This window comes from Pieris napi, chromosome 3 (genome assembly GCF_905475465.1).
Source record: "Pieris napi chromosome 3, ilPieNapi1.2, whole genome shotgun sequence".
Classification (NCBI taxonomy): Eukaryota; Metazoa; Arthropoda; class Insecta; order Lepidoptera; family Pieridae; genus Pieris; species Pieris napi.
The window spans coordinates 8,509,663-8,527,930 of NC_062236.1; the positions used below are offsets into that span (position 1 = coordinate 8,509,663).

The window sequence follows — 18,268 nt, forward strand, 5'->3', positions numbered from 1 at the left end:
ATATTTTAAAATGTGAAAATATCTAAACTTACATTAGTCAAAGGTAATGTTTGTATCCTAATGATTAAAAATTGGCCGAGTAGTATTGAGTTTCACTGATACAAATACATAAATCTTTTCTCTTTATAATTGTAGTATAATATATAAAAGACATGTTTCTATTTTAAATAGAATTTATTCATGAAAACTATTGTACAAAGTCGGTAGCACTCCATGGTTTTTTATTTTCATAATATCAATAGTCCTGGTACATGCTTAGGAAAATAAAAAGGTACTGAAGCAACATTAAATTGACAAAACTGTATGATTAGCAATTTTATTTTTCTTACATCAATCAGATTTTAATAAACAATTATTATACAAACACTACAGCAACATAATAGAACAAGCAGTTCAGTCAAAAATATTTCTACATCAAAAGGGATAGTTGCATTTATTGCAACATATTGTCAAAATAAATAATATTGTTCTAAATAAACATTTCCAAGTTAATTGCTTGCAGATTGTTTTTGAAGGCCAGCAGGGTCCATTATGGGGGACTGTTTCTTTACCATTCCTGATAAAAGTGTTTTGATCTGAGCAATTGCTCGTCCTGGGTTTAAGCCTTTGGGGCATGTTCTAGTACAGTTCATGATTGTGTGGCATCTATACACTGAATATGTATCTTTTAGGTTTGAAAGACGTTTCGAGGTTGCATCATCCCTAGAGTCAATAATCCATCGGTAAGCCTGCATAAGAACAGCAGGGCCTAAGTACTTGTCACCATTCCACCAATATGAGGGGCAACTTGTAGAACAACAAGCGCATAGGACACATTCATATAGACCATCAAGTTTTGCCCTGTCTTCAACATCCTGGAGCAACTGAGTCTCCTTGCCCTTTACTGCCTCATTATCACGCTGCAACCATGGTTCTATGGACTGATACTGACGGTAAAAGTTAGTCAGATCTGGTACCAAATCTTTAACTACGTACATGTGGGGCAATGGGTAGACTTTAGTAGGCTTGGATAAATTATGATCGATGTGGCTGATGCACGCTAAAGTGTTGACTCCATCAATATTCATTGCGCAAGAACCACAAACCCCTTCACGACACGACCTTCTAAATGTCAGGGTGGGATCCATTTCATTCTTAATCTTTAGTAATGCATCAAGAACCATGGGCGCGCAATCATCTAAATCCACCTCGAAATTCTGAGTGTATGGCTTTTTGTCTAGCTCATCAGGATTCCAACGATAAACAGCAAATGTTTTGACTCTTTTTCCAAGAGCAGATGACGTAGCGAAAGTGCGCAGCTGTCCAAAAGTGCCTGAAGTAAGTCTTAAGAGTGGCATTATGTAATATTTTCAAACACTGAACTCTTAAAATTTACACAATATTACACAAGATTTTTTTATTTAAACGCGAGTATCAGCTAAGTTTCGTTTTTTTTCGCGTACTTGTAGACAAGATCCGAGTCAAGTCGCGATCTTGAATTCGAAGTCGAAATAGCAAGTGGCGCAGTATGTTTTTTGATCAGTTTGATTATTGGAGAATTTGGAATTTCACTTTTCTCCGTGAAGTTTCGGTAAAATGTAAATGTCACTGTCATTAAGCAATGCCATATTCCTTCTGTGGATACCTCAAGCCTAGCCGTATTACTAGTTACTACCGAAAAGTATTCTACATATACTACCACTTTTGCGTAATTGTATTGCCGAAAACGCTTCGTTCGCAGTCAAGAGATATTATACACTACCCGCTACCGCAAAGTCAACAGCGTACCTCCAAGCTGCTGTTCGTAGCACATAAAAAAATTAAAGGTTATAAATAAATACAATATTTTGAACCTGCATAATCGTTAAAACGTCTGCATAATTCTGCAAGAGCACATCGAATGTCCTGAAATACGAATATAAGTAACCTATTAACGGAATATGTCCTTGAAGCATGCGCCACTTACCTGATTAAAGAAGACATTTTACTGGTGACTATATACCTACTGGAATGGAAGAAGTGTTTTATCTTTTATTTCTTATTTTTATGTGTGAAGAATTTAATCTTAAAATATAGTAATAAACATTATTCTAAGTCCAAAGTAGTAAAAGGAGGAGACTTTAATATAAACATGCTTGAAAATACAGCAAAAACTACACAATTTTTAGAACTTATGCTGGAAAAGAGATTAACCCAACACATTAAGAAAGCATCAAACTTTACACAAACTTCATCAACATATTATCTAGATCTAATATTTACAAATTTCATTGGCAAAAACTTATGCATAACAGTAAAATACTTCGGATTTACAAATCATCTATCTATAATCTTACACATTAAAATCCCAAAACTCTCAAACAATGATAAATGGTTTATAACTAAAACATTATATAATGATAAAACTAGAAACCTATTTAAGCCACAACTTGCTGATATAAATTGGTATGATATAATTAAAGAAAATAATAATGTAAATGAAAACTATACTGCATTTCATAAAATGATGACAAATACTTTAAATAAATGTACCTATACCCAAAACAAAAATAAACCTCAAAACTACACCAAAAAATAGTGGCTAACAGAATCACTAATCAGAATAATATAAAAAATATGAAAAGCTACTTAAATAACAGCTTAGTAAATAATTTCAAAAAAGTCTAATAATGTCATAAAAACAATGTGCAATGTAATGCACATATGTAATGATGAGCGTCATGAGCGAACGAATAAAAATATTATTTACAAAACCATAAAAACAAACATAGTCATGGAATTGACGAACTTCCCCCCAACTCTCTTCAGAGAATGTGCAGAACAGCTGACCATGCCTCTATGTATGTTAATTGATGAATCTTTTAGTGAAAGCATTTTCCCAGACTTATTGAAAATTTCTATAGTTAAGCCCATCATAAAAATAATTTAAAAACAAATCTCAATAATTACCGCCCAATTTCCCTTTTACCAACAGCTTCAAAAATATTTTAAAAAGTTATGTGTGATCGCATCTATCAGTTTTGTGATAATTTTAAACTCTGCGATGATTCCCAAAACGGCGTTCGAAGACATAGATCAACCACTTTGTCCGTTTTTAAATATACCTATTCAAGGAGCACTTGACATGATTAATAACAAACAATACGCAATAGGATTATTACTCGAAATAATGAAAGCATATTATGACAAAGTTTAATTTGCCATACTATTAGATAAACTATACAATTTTAGAATTCGCGGTGACACTCACGAGTGGTTCAAATCATACTTATTCAATAAACAACAAGTTGAAATAGAACATTTCGACCACAAATTTTGCGAAATTCAACACATTAGATCTGAAAGTGGAAGGCTGAAAGCGTCAATTCCTCAAGGAAGCATGATGCCTCCTCTCTTTGATCTACATAAATGACCTTCCTAAAGTGATGCACGAGCCATGTATTTTGTTTGCTGACGACATTTCGATATTGATATCAGGTAAAAATAAATTAGACTTAAATACAACGCTTCGAATGATAATAGATAAAACGGCTAGCTGGCTAAGATTTCATAACCTGGAAATAAACTATAAAAAACGAAACTAATGACATTCCAACCCTAACAAAAAACACCAATGGACATAAAGTTGACATATAATGGTTATAATATAGAAAAGGTACAAAAGTTTACTCTTTTAGGTTTAGACATAGACTCACATATAAACTGGAAATATCATGTAAATAAGGTTAGATTGATTAGGTGCGTTTTCCAATTACAGCACTAGATCGCATTTTGCGGCATAATGCTCAACGTCGAGTGTTCCAACTACAGCAACGCTTCGCACAATTGAGCACTCTCAAAACGAATGCTCTCGCGAGCTTCTCGCAAACAATACCAACACAGTGATAGAAAATTGACCAGTATTTTTCTTTAAGTTGGCATTTATCGAAATTTTCGTTAGTAAATATTATTTATTGTTGAAAAATTTGTAAGGCTTTCGTTTCGTCGTAGATTTTGAAAATAATTAAAGTTATTTCAAACTGCTAAAAAAAAATATTAGTATGGATGATAAATAGTTACTTTTTTTATATTCCACATTTAAAATATGAATACAATTTTATTTTAAAATTCGGATCTGTAAACAAATTTATTGTACAGGATTATACTTTAGAAAAAAATGCAATGGTTTTGAAAAAGTATATAATTTTTTTAGAAATCATTAAAAAATATTACTCAAAACGTAAATGATGTAAACTTCTTACATGAAACTAAATATTTTACTATTAATTTAGCTTGTTAAAACCTTATATTCTTTAAAGGTTTTCTATTATTTCAATAAAAAAAATGTTAATGAAATAATTTGATGATTAAAATAAGCGTAAAAAGATTTCAACCAATTATTATTGTTTACCACATTATTTATACATTAATGAGGTTGCTAACTCAATTCATACAAATTCAACATTTTTTTTACAACACTGACTTAGCGCACTCTGCTGATGCATTTGAAAACTAATTCACGTTCCAATTAAGCTTCAGCATTATGCGGCATTGTGCGGCACTGAGCCGCAAAATGCTCTGTAATTGGAAAACGCACTGAAATTGTCTCGATTCGCATATGCACTTCGTGAAATCCACAGATATGAAAACAGCTCTAGTGTTATCTTATGGGGTAGCCGTGTAAATATGGCAGCAACCGCCATACTTACAAGCCAAAAAAAACTTTTGAAAATTTTGTTAATATAGGAAATACTGACTCATGCCAGCCTCACTTTATTCGGAACAATATCCTTACTCTACCTAGCATATATATACTGGAAGCATGTAAATTTATTCGTAAATATCCTAATATGTATACAAAAAGGGAAGATACAAAAACCCTTTACTCACTAAGACCTTCTCGTAAAAACCAATTGATTTCACATACATCCAGACTAAAATTACATCAATAAGGACCATTGACCTCCTCCATAAAAATATATAACAAATTACCAGAAAATTTTAAGAATGAAACAAATAACTTGAGGTTTACCAAATTTCTAAAGGAATTATTATATAAGAAATGTTATTACACTGATACAGCAGCTTTTGAGATCACGCTATAACATAGGGGATAAACGCGGTTTTTTAAAACAAAAACAAACCAGTGGTGCTACAACCTTTTTAGGTCATCATTAATCTATCTAATAGGCAAGTAGGTGATCAGCCTCCTATGCCTTACACACGCCGTCGGCTTTTTGGGTCTACGACAAGCTGGTTTCCTCACGTTGTTTTCCTTCACTGTTCGAGCCAATGTTAAATGTGCACATAGATTGACATTCCATTGATACACAGCCGGTGATAGTACCTACAACCCCAAGGATGAGACACACGCTGAAGCCATAAGGCCTACACTGCCGAAACATTAATTGGCCGTTGCCTACCGAAAAGCGTGAGCGTTAATGTGTGTCTTTTCGTAGCACTATCATGGCGTCGCTTATTGTATCCCGATTCACGCCTTTTGGGCCTAGGCTACCGACTGTTGAAACGAACTGTCATTTTCATACAAATTTAGTTTTCGACTTTCTACATACACTACCGTTAAAGCACCTTCTTGTCTAGACCCCCTGGAGAAATTTTTGAAAATTCGAATGGTACTCTGACGTGTTGCCATTTTCTTATGCATGCCTAAAAATAAAGTTTTGTCAACTAAAATTAATAAAAAGTCTTAAACGAAATACTGAAACCATTCTACTTAATGGCTATTAAAGCAAATATAAAAAAATCACTTTTTTGAGACAATAAAACAATTTTGAGACATCAAAAGCAATGGTTGTATACATGCTTACAAGTTTTATTTAAGCATGCAATACATGCTTAAATAAAACAACCTCATTTTTACTAACTTCATGTTTTCAATGCCAGTATTAACGGTTTTAACAAGTTCAAGGATCACTTTAGCAGTTTAGCTACTCCGTTAATTGGTATATTACCTACACATTTGACATTATTCACTGTTATGTTACCTTTCTCGTGAAAATAACACGTTTTGAACTGTCTTGTGTTACTTTTGGCTATCGGCTTTTGGCAACACTGATTTATAACTTATATTCCGCGTTGGCCTAAAGGTCTAGATACCAGCCCTAAACTCCAAAAAAAAAAATTATATTCCGCGATTTAGAGGCAAGCGCGCCGAAAAACAAAATAGTACAAAATATTTTAAAAGGCGTGTCTTTAATATTCAAAAAGATAATTATTATTTAATCAAAACCTACACTAAAATGAAGTCAAATGAAGATTCTCCTAAAACTCCCGGTGGAATTAGCAAAACCCTATTGACACCTTGTAGGCGCTTAGGTTTATCCAGGAAATTTAATAGAAAAGGACCATCGCCTTTTATTTCGCCATTATCCAGAAGCCAGAATAGCACGGAAATTACAAAAGAGTGTAAAAAGAGAAAGATATGTAGCACCAGTGAGGAATCAGCTTTTTCACCTCAATCCCCCGAAAAAACAGTACTAGCAGTACCTGAAACGCTTACATGTATTTCTTCACCTACTCACATTAGTGACACGCCGTCACGAAGTATCCCCATTTCTAAGAAAAATTCAAAAGTATTTTTAATGATGCAAAATGTAGATGCAAATAACAAAGATGACATAACAAAAAGTACAGAAATTGTGCGTAAATCACCCCAAAACAATAATAAAACACTTTCAAAATTGTCTAGAGTGAATTCGAAAAAAAAGATAAAAACTGTTCAACAATGTGAACAAAGTAATATTTTAAATGAAATCTCTAAAGTAGATAGTACTAAAGCCAATGAACTTAATGTTAAGGATCCTAACAACTTAAATAAGGAATGTATTATTCTTATACAAAAAAAAATGTTAAAATCCCTCAAAACACACCAACACGGTGACAATAATTCACACATAAACAAAGCAAGTATGATAAATACATCTACTTCGCAGACACTATTTGATTCAGATTCTGATGATTTGCCCCTTTGTGATTTAAATAAAAAACAAGATAATGAGTTTGTTAAAACATTGTCGGTGAAAAAGAACAGTAGCCCCAAGTCTATTTCCAATATAAATAAAATAAAAAATGTTAAACCAATGACAGATACAAAAACTTTGCAAAAATCATTTGATAATGACGATGATGACTTTGAATTTACTAAGAGAACTATTTTAGTAAAAAAGACTTATGAGAAAGTGGTCAAACCATCCAAAGCAAAATCTACAGGATCAATAACTCAAAAAGACATTGATGAACTAAAACATAGAATTGAGATGAAAAAAAAACTCTTAATTGCCAGAGCAATGACTGAGGATACCGAAGAACTTAGGAATTTAATTAAAAAGTGGCAAAAAGGCTGTCAAGAGGCACTGTTTGAACTTTTTGATCTTATGAAAAAGAAGTTCCCAGATAATCAGAATATGGATTATTCCGAAATATTAAAAACTTTAAAAATACCTCCAGAACTAGTTGGTTATGATATAGAAAATGACTCCTTTATTACTCCAGATGATAATACTATTATTTTATCAAGTATTAACACTTAAGTTAAAGAAAATATTTTCTTCAACAGCTTGAGTAATCTTAATACTTATATTTTAGTCATTACATACTATAATTTGTTATCAAATAAATAATTTAATATTTTTAAATATGTACATAATATGTATTTCCATAATAGGTATAATGTTTCAGAAGCAACAGGGCACATAATAATAAAATACATAAATAATAATTATTTATTATTTTTATCAACTACTTCACCACACCAACATTAATATTTTCACAAAAAATATTTTATTGAGTTATAGCAATTACTTTACAACGGCAATCCTCTGACTGCATGTATCTAAAATCTGTGTGATCGGATTGGATTTTCAGGATCAAACAGCTTAGGATCCTTTAAAAATGTTTTGTCCTTATAATAGTAAGGCATATAAGCGCAGTTCTGTGCTTTAGTGATTTCTCTCTCTACTGCTGCCTGTTTTGTTTGGCATAGTCCAGTTATATGTCTTCCATATATCCTTCCTGTATATGGACTTTGGAACTGTGATAGAAGCCTGTAGTTCTTATAGTCTGGCGTTATGTTCAATTTACAAAGTATACATTGGCGTTTTTCTTTAGTGAATGGGTTTTCCATTTCCACAGGGCTGTCATCATGTGCTACTTCTGTAGACAAATGTCGGACGTTGTAAGATAATGCTCGAGGTGTATAAACAACTATAAAATAAAAGGGTTAGGTTAATACAAATTATTTAATAATAAATTTAAAAAATTATATAAGTAAATATAAACAAATACTTTTTAAAAACAAACGTTTCATCAGTGCCATCTTACTCAAAATTATTTCCTGTTTGTCTTGAGCGACAAAGCTCTTTATGAATAACTAGCAGTCTAGCAATGTTAATTATATTTGTATTGCTTTATTTTCACGATTTATTTTAAACATTTATAACCTCTATTTAATCAAAGAGTATAATAAATAATAATATTCAAGGCAATAAGAAGACTATAGAGAAGCCGCGCACGACTAAATTTGATGCTTTTATGTCACGACCTCTTAAGTTCAGCCCCTGAACTAAAACGAATAAATAATTATATGTAGTAACATTTTTAGTAATCTTCTGTTCATAGTTGATGTACATAGGATACTCATGTATCATCAACAGCTGTTATGAACAGAATATTATTAAATTCATTTGCATTTATTTTTGTTAATACCGGTAGTAAATAAATACAATTAAATTACCAATAACTTATTGAAGTAAAATTTCTTTATCGGTGTTGGAAAAAAATTACAATTTCTTATTTATTATAAATTAAAATGCCACGTGTTTTTATTATTGAAAAATTACATTTGAAAAAATATTAATTTGCCAAAGAAGTTTCACTTCTGACAGGTGTACATTGTACGCACGCACGTTTTTTCACAAAAAATCTAACTTTATTTTAAATACAGTGTAAATTCTTTATAACACCATTATTTATAACGAAAAACTCTCTATAACGCAAAATAGAGTTATAACGTAAAAATGAGTTAAATTTATTAGGTTTAACCCAATACCCATACATTAATTATTCCCTACCTATAACGAATAAACGTAACGCATAAATACTATAATAAATTCACCTCACTGGCACAATCTCTTTCTGCCATTACTGGACTACGCCGATTCTTGCTCTTCCGATCTAAGCGAGGAATTGCTAAATAAACTGGATCGTCCCCAAAATTTCTGTATCTGATTTATTTTCGGTCTAAGAAAGTACGACCATATCTCTGCGTTCCGTAAGCGGCTAGGATGGTTACCCATTTGTCAGCGACGTGATGCTCATGTAACATGTTCTCCATCTCTTATATTCCATACTCTTCCGAAAACTATATCCTTGGAGATGGGATTTCCATCTCATAATTCCTTTCTTGGCGAATCCTTTAAGGTCTCTGCACTTAGACTATGGAATTCACTTCCCGTCCCTATTCGCTTAGCTCCTTCTCTATCATCCTTTAAATTTCTTCTGTAGAAACATTACCTGTCCACATCGCATCCCTACCTTTCGTACTAACTACTAAGGGAGCGTTCAAGTATTACGTAACGTATTTGTCCTTTTGTAAAACGTTACGATGCGGGGCGGGGATTAAATTACGCGTTATTGTTAATATTTTTTTCGACTTACACCACATAATATGTAGTAACTAAAGAGTCACTAGGTGGTCACGAAACGTTTTACTACGTTACGGCGAGTTACATGGGGGGGGGGGTCAATAATCTCCAAAAATTGCGTGACGTAATACTTGAACGCTCCCTAACTGACGTGAGACTGATCTTAAATTATCGTGATTCATGTGCACTTTTTACTTTTTATTTGTCATGTATCCTTTATTAGTTTAGTTTGTTTTTTGTTTCTGTTTAGTATTTTTTCTTAATAAGTATACGTAATATGTATCTAATTTAATACATTTTTTTTTCTTTTCTGACAGTGGTTTCCTGGAAGAGATCGCTCGAAAGCGATAAGGCCGCCAGTTGCCCTCCTTTTCAGTTATGTTTTCAGTTATGTTCAATTTTTATATTGTAATGCAACGAAGTGTTAATAAATAAATATAATGGGCTTTGCTAGGTATATTCAACAAGTAACATATTTCAAGATGTTACTTGTTGAATCGTAAGTTTTACGTTGTGCGCAATGGTTTTAATTATAACCTTCATTCAATAACATCTGGAGTCTCACAAGGCTTGCTTTTCGGCCCTGCGCTGATGAACATTAACAATCTACCTAACATATTCCGCAAAGCTAGGTCATTTCTCTATGCATATGTGTATGTACACACTCCTAGCGACTCCTATCCTAGATATATTGTCCTCTTTCCTTGTTGCAGTTTCGGCGTTGTCTTCTAAGCTTTCAAAATTAAACTAGCATGTTAAATTTTTCAATCTTTTTTAAATTATCTTTGTTTTTTGTAACTAAACTTGATTTCTTTTTCCTATTTTATATTTTAGTCTACTTTATTGTTATGCACGCTGTGTTAGTTTTTAAGGTGTACTGTATTCCTAATACGTTTTACGAATGATTTAAGTAAACCCTGTTAGTTGTTATAGACAATAAATACATATTAAAATATGAAATAAATACTTGTAAATAAAAAAAACACAAGGGTTACAATTTTTAAATGTATTAATTAACTGCTACATACTTTTTCGAGCTTATGTTCTAATTATTAATAGTTTAATTATTATTAATAAGCAAATAACTATCACAAAACATCCATTTTCACGACTAAGATTTTATCATAACATTCATAAAGCAGTATTGGCAGTGTCATGAAGATAAGTAACAAGGTTTTATAATTGTATGAGTAAAAATGACTTAATCCAGCAAGAGTAGATTTGACAGAATTAGGAAAATTCATAACTTTCTCTTCTTCTTTTAATTCTCCTTATAGAATTTTCATTTCTTTTGTATTAAATTAACCAGTTCATACGTGAAACATTAAATTCTCCTATTAATGATAAATCTAATTCAGAATTAAGAAACGTCGTCATATTATATTTTTTGATAGTGTCATTCTATGTCGTGGTTTTGCAATATTGAAACTGGCCGATTCACAAAATATGTTCAGAGACAACTCTGATCTTTGTAAGAGTTTGGTAGTGGTTTCATCAAGCGTTTGATTTTTGTCATTGGTTTTAAATAATCAATTGTTTACCCAGAAATTAAGTAAACTTGGATAAACTTTAGTACTTTATGGTCTGTATATCGCCTGAATTCTATTGTTTCGTTTGATACGTTAGTTTCTACTTTTGCTTTTTGTTTAGCAATAAAAAACACGATTTTCGCTAATAAAGGGAGAAGGTAAAGAGGTTAAGAAAACCGTATTCTGGATTCTTCAGGAATAATTGTATACCAAGCATGAAATACAATTATTCCTGAAATTATTAAAAAGTGATGCCTGCGTTACTTAGCATGACTAAGTAACATAAATAAATTTGATGGCTTACTTTAATAAAATTTACGGGTTAAAATATATAATGTAATAGTTATATATACTTTATAATTAATAAAATATAACAAACTAATGCGGAGCAATAAAGGTAGGCCGTTTATTCTAACTTTATCTTCGCAGACGAGATCGAGATGGTTGGATGAAGGATGGATGGATATAATATAAATGTATATAAATAATTGATGAGTACATTAAAATCCTTTCGTATCAGATCAAATTATGCAATTAACGGAGTTCATAAGAAACTAAATATTTTAAGTTTAATGAGAATGCACTTACGTCGTCGTTAATTGTTATTGCTATGAGCACGTTCTGTTTTAATAAAATGTGATCACGATCACGATATCACGATTATAATAATATTTTAAAAGGTTACATACCTTTATTTTACAGTACATAGATAGTAGGTATGTGTGGCGAGCAATAATCTAACTTATTACGATATTTGCGGATACATGGCATCCTCCTTGTTGATGTTTACATCGCGGTAATTGCAAAACGGACAGCTCATTTCAACACGTCCATTTGGTCAATATGACTGTTAGACGACCAAAAGAAAAGTTGCAATTCAATGCGGAAATGCACGCGCTTCGATGCACCTACATACGAGTCGGTTTATAGTTTCCAAGTTAGTTCGTCGCGACAAGAAATCAGACCAAGACGATACTCAACCAACCACAGCCTGCCTAGCCACAGTCCGTATCGTACGTGGCGAAGCGGTAAATGAAAGAACAATCAAATAAAATAAAATTTTCAATTAGAAAGTGTTGTGTATACGCGCAGTTTTTCGCGCCAAAACAAGTGACAGTGACAAATTCTTGTGTTTGTGATCTGTGACTTTTTTTCTTTTGGATCATCTAGATTAGAATATTGAACACTCGGTGAGAGTTTTATAATTTCTTTATCTATGGTAATGATACAATACCGCTTTTAAATAGAGCTAAGCTTACCTTATGTAAGTTTCCGCATATTTATATAATTCCGTTGTAATCTACGCGTCAGTTATATGGAATATTGGAAAGTTAGTTTCTGTTTGTCTGTAAAAGTAAAAGTTTACGATGCATAGTCAAAAATACCATTGAATTTACGTGTTACCGTAGTCGCGTCAGGCATATCAAGGTTGGAGAAAGTGACCCAAGGGGGCCGTACGCAATCGTAAACACGGTTGGAAATTGTCTTCTGGTTTTTGTATAGTGGTTTATTTTAACCGACTGTGGCAGGTTTCCTTTTATTCTTATACATGCATAGGTAAAATTCCATTATAGTCATGTTGTAAACACAGCTGCAAGTTACAAATAAAAGCTTCGTTTCGGATTTCCATTCGCCAGCTCCCATTTATAGTGATATTATGCGATGCTGGCGACTTTGTATGTAGATATAGAATTTAAGAACTAGGTACCATATATTAACTATAAAGGTCGTCGACGTCGTTATCTACGTCCAAATATGTCTAAATATGGTCGAGGATTAAGTATGAAGGCACATCGAACGCACATTGCAATCAATTTATGCACAATATATTAATTATAGGTTTTTACGCTTATTAATGTTATAAAAACAATGTTAGACATTTAATTTTTCTCTATGAATATTGTCGATCCGATGCGATGTTCTGTGTCTCTTTCATTGATTCTGTATGTTTGATTTTGATTGAGGCATGTACCTAAACTTTCTTTTGAACTTGAACACTTCAACGACTTTTACCTATTGCCTACAAGTTGTATTTAAAATTGAAATAATATTGATTTTATCTATTCTAATGAAAGATAATGAGTTTCCTAGAAAATAATCAATTAACAATATTCTTTTATAATTGTGTCTGATTCATCTATGAATTTTCCTAATTGACAAGTTTTCTGCGCCTGATGTACTCGTATATCGTCGATTTTTGGTTTGCATTGTCGATTGTCTTGAAATATATATAATTACCGTGCTTTAGAAATTAATTGGTGAGATAAATGGGCTTTTAACGCTCATGGGCTCAGAGTCGCATGCTAAACGCTATAATTTATCATATAAACCATTTCGCGGTGTTTCTTCTATGCCGGAAATCATATTCTGGCAACGTGCTGTCCGCAAAGCACTATCTTCCTTGGACATTCATAAGTCGAGCGGGCCTGATGGCATTGGGGGGCCCAATTCTACTGCGTACTTTTGCTCCTGAGTTGGCTCCGGTCTTAACGCACCTTTTCTGGTACCTGCACTCGCTCGGCATAGTCCCTAAGTGTTGGAAGACCGCTTCAAAACATCAAATCCCAAAAAAGGTATTCGCTCTGATCCGTTCAACTATCGCCCAATAGCTTTGACCTCCTTGCGGATTATCAGTACGTCTTTCGCCCTGGTCGCTCAGCTGGCGACCTCTTTGTATACCTTACACATAGCTGGCGGTATGTTTGGACATTCTTTCAGGTGTGGCACAGAGCACTGCTTTAGAAGATTCCAGACTATGGGCTCCCCGAGAAATATACAACTGGATTTTTAGCTTTTTTGCTGATCGGAGCATCAAGGTTGACTTCGACGGAGCATGTTCCAACCTGAAACCCGTGAACGCTGGGATCCCACAAGGCTGTGTCCTATCCCCAACCCTGTTTATTCTGCTTATCAATTATATGTTGCAACTTAGCAACATTCATTGCTATGCGGACGACAGCACTGGGGATACTCTTTACACTGGTCGGGCCGGTATTTCCTGATTCCTGGGTAGTTGTCGATGAGTATCGGAAAAAAACTTGTGTCTGAAGTCGAAAACCTGCTACGTGGAGTCTCGGTCTGGGGTAGACTAAATCTAGTCCAATCCAGCCCAGGAAGACACAAGTTTGCGCGATTTCCGCTAAAAAAACTCTCTTTGTCACTCCTCACTCTTTGAAGACACTCTCCTTCAATCCTTAGCTAGCATCGGAATACTGGGTGTTGACATATCGAATGACGTTCAGTTACGCGGTCATTTAGAAGGGAAGGCTAAATTAGCCTCTAAGAAGCTTGGTGTGCTCAGCAAGGAGAGACGGTACTTCACTCCGGGAAACTGCTTGCAACTATACAAAGCGCAAATTCGGTCCCACATGGAGTACTGTTCTCATCTCTGGTCGGGAGCTCCCCAATAACAGCTACTTCCGCTTAACCGTCTTCAACGAAGAGCGATTCGAATCGAGCGAAGTATCACCTCGAGTTTTTGCCGTGCACCCTATGTGTAACCAGCTGCCAACTGAAGTATTTCCGAATCAATTCAATTAGAATCTGATTCTAAGACCTACAACGCACTAGCGGCTGGCCGCAATGCGGTGTGCCGCTGCGGCGGGCCGCACATCGATTATTATATGAAACCGCACGATAACAACGCACTGACTTGCGGTCAACCGTCAACCGCTCCGGTGGATCTGGAGCTCCGGCGAGCCGCACCGGTTGAATGATGCGGCGCGCCGCGTCCCCTCCACGCACTCGGCGCGGTTAGCCGTCCTACCTACGTCATCACATATAATTATTTAACAAATGTAAACAAAATATTGTAAACCTATTTTAAAAGAGTAAAAAATAAAAAAATAAAATATGTTTATTATGGAACATAAGATACATGTATCACTTATTCCACGTCATTAAATTTGAATTTGTAATATTTCAAGAAGCACTGACGAGTGACGATTGCGGCAGACCGCAATAGGACCGCAATAGGGACGGTTAGCCGGAATACGGCAGGCCGCTACGGCGGACCGTATATACCGCGGCCCGCCGCAGCGGCACACCGCATTGCGGCCAGCCGCTAGTGCGTTGTAGGCCTAAGCTCTAGCCTATTTCTTCTTTATACGTAATAACAAAATCTATATCAATCCGGACCTACTGATCCGATTTTAAAAGTCAGTACGTACTCAATACTCGTACGCAATCAATCGTACTCAGAGATTGTGTAATTGATCAATACAATAATGTAACTGTCTTCCAAAACAGGAGTTTTTCCCCAACATTATTTGTTCAAATAAATTTCATTTTATTAAAAGAACGGTGCAATTTGATTAATGCTATTAGCTAACGAATGCTGCATCGGGTAGAGACCCATGGAGATAGATATTTGATAAATTTCCTTCTCTTTACTATATAGCCTTTCTTAATCAATGAATTAGAGTACGGCTGATAGAATTATTGGCAGTTTTAGTTCTAAAGTTTGAGGAACTAATTGAGTGGTAATAATAACTCAATTTAAGTTTCATAAATATCCCTACACAGTACACATATGTTTTATAATAAATTCCCTCGTTCTGTATGCGAATGCTAATACACCCTCCAAAAACTAGTGTTAAAGCTTAAACCGATCGCAATAATCGTGGCAGTTTTTATTATGTACAGGGTAGGTACAATAAAACCAGTGGCACTACAACGTTTTAGGTCTAGGCCTCAGATGCCTGTATCTGTTTCGCGATCATTTCATACATCTGCCTTATGTGCCTGGCCTAAACTGGCATGCCGGTTTCCTCACGATGTTTTCCTTCACCGAACGAGCGAGTGTTAAATGGACATAGTCAGAATGTCCATTGATATTTGTATGTACATTGAAACCAGTAGGCCTGCCCATCTTATAATTATTGTCTCTGATCACATAATAAAATTAAACGCTGAAAATCCTTTGGTTTTTATTCAAGTCAAAAGTTTTATAAAATATTATGTATCTTGTTATGTCTAGTATACCTGTCTGAATACCTTTCAGGCCGTAAGTAAAACGGCGCTGTTTAGTTAAGACGCTAGGCTGTTGATTGAACGGCTAACTATGCTAGTTGGCTGCGACATACCCATATTATTCATAAACGCACTGTAACACACAAAGTTCTGTCCTTTCGTGACAAGGTACAAATAAATGAACGTGATTATTTTTTATTATTATTATTTGTATAGTTATTTCATTTAAATTGCAATGTTTATTAAGGCACTTAAGGTCAATTTACTTGTGGTATTCCTATATTTTATGTAACATCATTACTCGTCATATCTACAAGTGAGGGTTTTTATTGGACTTCACCAATGATTTAATATCTTACCTAAGAACTAATAAATCAAGTTACAATGATGAAATTTATAAGAGCGTGACCGTGTTTTGTTTCGATTTTCGTTTTCCTCCTGTTAAGTCATGCGTGTGAAAACATTCGAACGGATATGTTATAAGGATAGCTAGGGGTATTCAAGAAGATTTTATTATACTTATACATACCTTTATACGCTCTGACATAATCTACCGTTGTTTGTATTAGTACATATAGCTGTCTATGGGTTGCTTTCCTACAGAGGTACCGCGTGGTATATAAACTACTGTTTAACAATATTAAAATATTACTACTATCAATTATTTTTTATAAACATTCGAAAGCTTGGCTTAAGTTAAGTTATACATAAACGTCACCCCTACCTAACTTCTATATAATACATATATTGTTAAACTATGAATAATTATAAATACATATTATATCCCTTCCTCGTGAATCATTCTAGATTTCTGTGAAAGCTGCAATAAGTTTTGGAGGACTTGTTTTTATATAATACTAGCTGACCCGGCAAACGTTTGTATTTCCATATCATTTCTAGGAAACATTTTTTCTTTTGTTTGTTAATTCTATAAAAATAACTATCTACAATAATAAAAAATAGGGGTTTGTCGTAGAGGGGTGAAAATTAGGGGTTTTATGTACTTTTATATGCTGTATTTTTTTGGGAGGAACATTCCTTATCACTTAGGGGTTTGAAATATTAATAGAAGCCGCTTCTCAGACTTACTGAATATGCATAAAAAATTAATAAGAATCGTTCGAGCCGTTTCGGAGGAGTATGGGAACCAACATTGTGACACGAGAATTTTATATATTAGATTAATGTTAGACATCTGCTGTCGTTGACTCTTTTGTAGGCATTATCATATATCTCTCATCGTTAAGGCAGCGTTTGTAACAAACGTTTTCGTTCGACCGTTTTTTCTCCGACTTTCCAAATACGAATATATATTTTAATTTTTTGGCTTAATATATAGCCACTCAATTAACGTGGCTTTTAGAATTTTCAAAATCGGTTCATTAGTTCGAGAGATTACCCCCTACAACTTCACAAAATTTACCTCTGTATAATATAAGTATATATAATTCTATTAGTTTATAAGGTATCTATCGTTTAGGGTAAGATTCAGAAACAAGACTTATGGCTTATTGTCACTCCTGTAGTACAAAGATGTAAAGGATTTTGACTTACAGCAGTACCCTAAGTTACCCAAAGAACACGACGCACGCTGCTATGGCTTTTATCCTACTGTTGACAAGCGTAGTAAAATCCACTGGTGTCAATAGTAAAGAAAGTTTAATTTGTTAGCTAGCTTAGTTTTAGACACTTTGACGATTAGACGTGGTGTCTATCCTAGGAATAATATATATATTTTCTATATATAAATGAGGTAAAAAGCCAGTGAAAGGCACTTGCCATTATGCGATAGTTACATCACTAGCCGGTGACCAGTTTTATCTGGGACACCTCGAGTTGTTTACCCGAAATATTGAGAAATATGGACACCTAAGAAAGATCCTTATGAATTACTTATTCCAATGGTTGTTCTGTGTGGCTGGATCAAGTTTTCACGATCTATTAGAAAATAAAGTTAATATCAAAATATGATTTATTATTGAGCATTTTAAATTGAACTTTATGATTTAAAAGAGGTTTATTGATAATCCTAAAGTTGAGTACAATTATTTATAAATTTATCAACCACTATCTTACATACAATTACAAAAAGGTAATTTAAATTATAATTATAGAGAGTTTAGTAAAGTAAAATCGTATTTTTTATAT

General features: G+C 33.8%; 4 protein-coding genes across 4 annotated transcripts in view; 2 read left to right on the forward strand and 2 right to left on the reverse strand.

Moving 5' to 3' along the window:
• Positions 1-285: 285 nt before the first annotated feature.
• On the reverse strand, positions 286-1,579 carry LOC125063492 (succinate dehydrogenase [ubiquinone] iron-sulfur subunit, mitochondrial). The gene has a single exon (XM_047669967.1). The coding sequence runs from the start codon at positions 1,335-1,337 to the stop codon at positions 489-491; it is 849 nt and encodes a 282-aa protein (XP_047525923.1). The 5' UTR covers positions 1,338-1,579; the 3' UTR covers positions 286-488.
• A 4,495-nt stretch (positions 1,580-6,074) lies between these two features.
• LOC125063511 lies at positions 6,075-7,683 on the forward strand. Its single transcript, XM_047669993.1, has one exon. It carries the CDS (start codon positions 6,219-6,221, stop codon positions 7,506-7,508), a length of 1,290 nt encoding a protein of 429 aa, XP_047525949.1. The 5' UTR covers positions 6,075-6,218; the 3' UTR covers positions 7,509-7,683.
• A 3-nt stretch (positions 7,684-7,686) lies between these two features.
• On the reverse strand, positions 7,687-8,442 carry LOC125063512 (28S ribosomal protein S18c, mitochondrial). The gene is made up of 2 exons (XM_047669994.1): positions 8,263-8,442; positions 7,687-8,181 (listed from the first exon to the last, which is right to left on the reverse strand). Exons 1-2 carry the CDS (start codon positions 8,291-8,293, stop codon positions 7,811-7,813), a joined length of 402 nt encoding a protein of 133 aa, XP_047525950.1. The 5' UTR covers positions 8,294-8,442; the 3' UTR covers positions 7,687-7,810.
• A 3,678-nt stretch (positions 8,443-12,120) lies between these two features.
• The window catches only part of LOC125063510 (ABC transporter G family member 23), a 60,718-nt gene continuing 54,570 nt past the window's right edge, over positions 12,121-18,268 (forward strand). The window contains exon 1 of the mRNA XM_047669991.1: positions 12,121-12,339. The gene's annotated coding sequence lies outside the window, so the exon portion shown is untranslated. The remainder of the gene's footprint in view (positions 12,340-18,268) is intronic.

Excerpts from the sequence above, each read along its gene's own strand:
- LOC125063511 (XM_047669993.1), top strand. The coding sequence starts at position 6,219 with ATGAAGTCAAATGAAGATTCTCCTAAAACTCCCGGTGGAATTAGCAAA.
- LOC125063492 (XM_047669967.1), bottom strand. The coding sequence starts at position 1,337 with ATGCCACTCTTAAGACTTACTTCAGGCACTTTTGGACAGCTGCGCACT.
- LOC125063512 (XM_047669994.1), bottom strand. The coding sequence starts at position 8,293 with ATGGCACTGATGAAACGTTTGTTTTTAAAAA. Across the intron at positions 8,182-8,262 it reads GAAACGTTTGTTTTTAAAAA|TTGTTTATACACCTCGAGCA; the intron begins GTATTTGTTTAT and ends TTTATTTTATAG.